This window comes from Anneissia japonica, unplaced genomic scaffold (assembly GCF_011630105.1).
Source record: "Anneissia japonica isolate Jap-2015-1 unplaced genomic scaffold, ASM1163010v1 scaffold2692_len624387_cov171, whole genome shotgun sequence".
Taxonomy (NCBI): domain Eukaryota; kingdom Metazoa; phylum Echinodermata; class Crinoidea; order Comatulida; family Comatulidae; genus Anneissia; species Anneissia japonica.
This window is the reverse complement of record NW_022742695.1, coordinates 549,542-553,599: the sequence shown is the minus strand read 5'-3', so window position 1 is coordinate 553,599 and position 4,058 is coordinate 549,542. Positions and strand designations below refer to the sequence as shown.

Here is a 4,058-nt window from a genome sequence, read left to right as displayed (position 1 = left end):
ATGAAAAAATACTCTTCACCCCATATGTCAAAGTTCATAGGTCAAATGTTCAAAATGTTACTAATGGCAAACCATTGAACCGAATTCAATAAAATTTGGTCATTAAGAACCAGTGACACCTCCTACATCCCTGTCTGGCATCAGTGGTTACATAGGGTTCATCGGGGTCAAATTTTCAAAATAGCCCAATTGAGCTCGAATTTACCAGGAATGATCCTTGGGACCTTCTAAACATGAAAAACTACTCTTCACCTATAGGTCAAATATCACAAGGGACTATAGTGAAAATTATCAAATATTGCTAGTGACTAACGATTGGACCAATGGCATTAGACAGACTCCTACCAAACATGGGGTGTTCACAGGTTGAGGTTAAAAGTCACAGTGGTTATCTCTTAAAAAATGACTGGGTTCATGTTCTATTGAACATAGTATCTCTAGTTATATTCTTATGTTTTTATTGGTTTGACAGCTATGAAATTTGACAGCTTTATAAATTTTATATATTTTTTTTAACAAGACTCCTTTAATTTTGTCAATATTTTAATTTGTTTAAATACTTCATTGATGCTTTTATCAATTATTTTAGTATTTTACTTTTATCGTTCTTATGTTTTTTATTAATTTTATTTTTTTTATTCCTGCATATTATTATTATTATTATTTATTTATTTATTTATTTTATTATTATTATTATTCGTATTATTATTATTATTTATTTATTTATTTTATTATTATTATTATTGTTGTTATTTTTGGTTAAAAAATTACACTACTGTACTTTTAGGTCTTCATTTTACAAGCTCGATTTTCATGAATGTGCTTTTCATCTTTTTTTCTATTTTAAACATATTTAAAAGTTTTATTTGTAAATTTGACAATGATTTGATGATGAATAAGAAAGATTGAATTGAATAGAAGTGTGCCTTCTTATATTACTTTTTATATTAAACTTTATTAATGGCACTGGCTTCTTATGAGGTGATTCCAGAAATGTTCCGACGGATTCCAACAAGCCCGACACTGTCGCCTTGATCGTCGGTTGCGGGTCCCGGAGAAAACATTAAAAAAAGAGGGGGGGGGGGGTGCTCGTTTACGGATTCGATTAGGATGGCAGAAAGAATAATAAAACTAATGTTGTTTGGATCGGTATTTAAATACTTAAGGGACCGTAGTTTTTAGGGGCCACCACTTAACATTTTCACGTCAGTGCATATTAATTTTTTGGGCCCTAGGTGCTCCACCAAAATCATTTTGTGTCTGAAAGAAAAAAGCTGGTGTTTAATAAAAGGATTTGTAACCAGGGCACTTGGATTGGAAAGCAAGCGGATTTTGCCAGTTCTAGCTTGATCCACTCTCATAAAAGAACACGACATTTAATAGTGTGAAATGAGAGAACTAGCATAGGCGGTGGCTCCATAAATTTGCCGACAAATGGTCAGACATGTCCGATGGATGGGTCCAATTAGAACCTCAGTCGGGGTCCCGGAATAAATAAATTCTAGCTAGGTTCACTGTTTTAGAGTTTTATGGTTTATATGGTCCAAATTGTGCTTTTAATCCACAATATCGGATTGGCAATCATAATAACGTTATTTGGATATGGTTAATTATCATTTTTTAAATGTTTGATCCGACTTTGTCGTGGTGTCGGACGACAGGAATCCCGGCCTCTCCGATGGGATGGCAAGTGTTTCCCTGCACCCACTGAGCTGGCTGTCATATAGTCAAATTAGGCCTAACAGGTCCGTAACAAAGAAAGTGGCTTTTTATGGATATAGTAGTAAATACTAATCATATCACTATCAGCATATCACACTATGCAAACTATATTTGTGAAATAAATTTAATGTGAACTAGTAGTACATACCTATTTTGAATCCAACTAAAATAATTTGAAATTGAACCAGGAAATATATGACGAAATTCAACATATTGGCTTCAAGTCCTCGTTAACCTACTTGAATAACAATAGGAAAGAAGTGGAGAGTAATTTCGTATGTCAAGAGAGTTCATATTTAGCATAACAATGTTTAACTAGATTTGAACTCGTCACTGAGAACAAGTTCGGTAATCCGCCGTACTTTGACCCTCATTAAGATCACGCGGTGCTGATTGAAAAGTGTCATGCTAAAATATGCTGTAATTATTTTTTTTTTAAAGAATAATTTTGAGCATTTTAAAAGATTTACGCATGTGTACACGTACGTCTTGACGCCTGTGAGCACGGTAATAGCACAAAGAGTGACTCCTGATATGAATAATGTGTCAGGAACACAAAGTATGTAAAAAACGTGTTGTCAGGAACACAAAGTATGTAAAAAACGTGATTTCCTGCATCAGTACGTGTTGCGTGCGTGGAAATGAACGTAAGGCGCGTAAATATGGAAAGTTTTGGAATGCTGAAAATGACCCGAAACGTTCTTTAAACTATCTGAATAGTGATATGGAGAATTTTCAAATTTTGACGCGCACGTCACGATGTGTGCGTGTACAGTAATGGCACACGAAATTAAACATTGTCAAGTGTTTTTAAAACCGCCTGTTAATTGGTAATGCCACACAAATTTTCCCTTCATATAACCTATATATATACCAGTCTGATGGCGTCGAAATACAGTCTGCCGCCCTCTCTCTGTTCTATTTCTTTACATCTTTTAAGAATGAGAGATAAAAGGGCTCCAAAAATTAATTCTTTTTGACCATGCTGACGTGATGAAAATAAAAAATAAAGGGACACGTCTGATTTAGCTATAATATACTCACAGGTGGGAGACAATCAAGATAAGCGAGATACGTTCAAACGAGTATAAAAAGTAATGACGTCATAAATAAAAATTGAGATTTTTCTTAATATAAATGGCAATATGATGACGTTACAATGTCCGATCAGCCATTATGACCTATAAAATCATATGTTCAACTCATGTGCTTTCAGAATATGTAATAAAAATTGGGGGTCATTTTTCATTCTAAGGAGCTATAATTGATTGAAAATAGGCATATTTTTGGCCTATTTTTGCTATATGTCGAAAAAAACGCGCACATGTGCTCTTATATTCTATGCGCGCGTACGGCATTGCTATTGACCCTAAATGACCAAAAAAGATTGGAAATTTGTGAATACAGTATCAGGGACCTAAAACATTAAAAAAAAAACCATTTTTAACTTCTGTACGTGCCGCGCGCGTAAAAATGCGCACGCGGTGCCGAAAAATTTGAAAATATTGAAATGCTCAAAATGGCTTAAAACGTGCTCTAATTTAGTCAAAAATTGATTTCGACCATTTTAAAATTTTGACGCGCGCATATGCGCGCTTTATAAAGCGCACGCGCAGAATGAGTGTACATTACATTCAACCTTCACTCGAAGTTAATGATCACGTAATACGATTTCGAAATGTCAATTGGTTAGGCTGATATAATCAATTGCGTAAAAAGCACAAAAATGCGCGTAGATGACGTCACACGTGACTGGTAACCTTGCAAAGCTTATTGTCACTATTCCAGGCCAAGCCAAATGTTTGTTGCAGTCGTTTTGTGCGTAGATCTTGGCAAATTTGAGATCGTGCGAACAGTTATTTCTCAGAATGTAGAATAAAACTAGATTTGAACTCGTCACTGAGGACGAGTTAGGTGATCCGCCGCACTTTGACCCTCATTAAGATTACGCGGTGCTGATTGAAAAGTGTCATAATATGCTAAAATATGCTGTAATTAGTTTTTTTAAAAAGAATAATTTTGAGCATTTTAAAAGATTTACGCATGTGTACACGTACGTCTTGAAGCCCGTGAGCACGTTAATAGCACAAAGAGTGACTCCTGATATGAATAATGTGTCAGGAACACAAAGTATGTAACAAAACGTGATTTCCAGCTTCAGTACGTGTTGCGTGCGTGGAAATGAACGTATGGCGCGTAAATAGGGAAAGTTTTGGAATGCTGAAAATGACCCGAAACGTTCTTTAAACTATCTGAATAGTGATATGGTGAATTTTCAAATTTTAACAGACGCGCACGTCACGATGTGTGCGTGTACAGTAATGGCACACGAAATT

General features: G+C 35.1%; 1 protein-coding gene across 1 annotated transcript in view; it reads right to left on the bottom strand.

Annotated features, from left to right (window-relative positions):
* The window catches only part of LOC117119219 (tyrosine-protein kinase receptor Tie-2-like), a 23,501-nt gene extending 21,530 nt beyond the window's left edge, over positions 1-1,971 (bottom strand). Inside the window, exon 1 of the mRNA XM_033264027.1 lies at positions 1,871-1,971. Within this exon, the coding sequence (XP_033119918.1) occupies positions 1,871-1,934 (64 nt within the window). The 5' untranslated portion in view covers positions 1,935-1,971. The remainder of the gene's footprint in view (positions 1-1,870) is intronic.
* Positions 1,972-4,058: the final 2,087 nt, after the last annotated feature.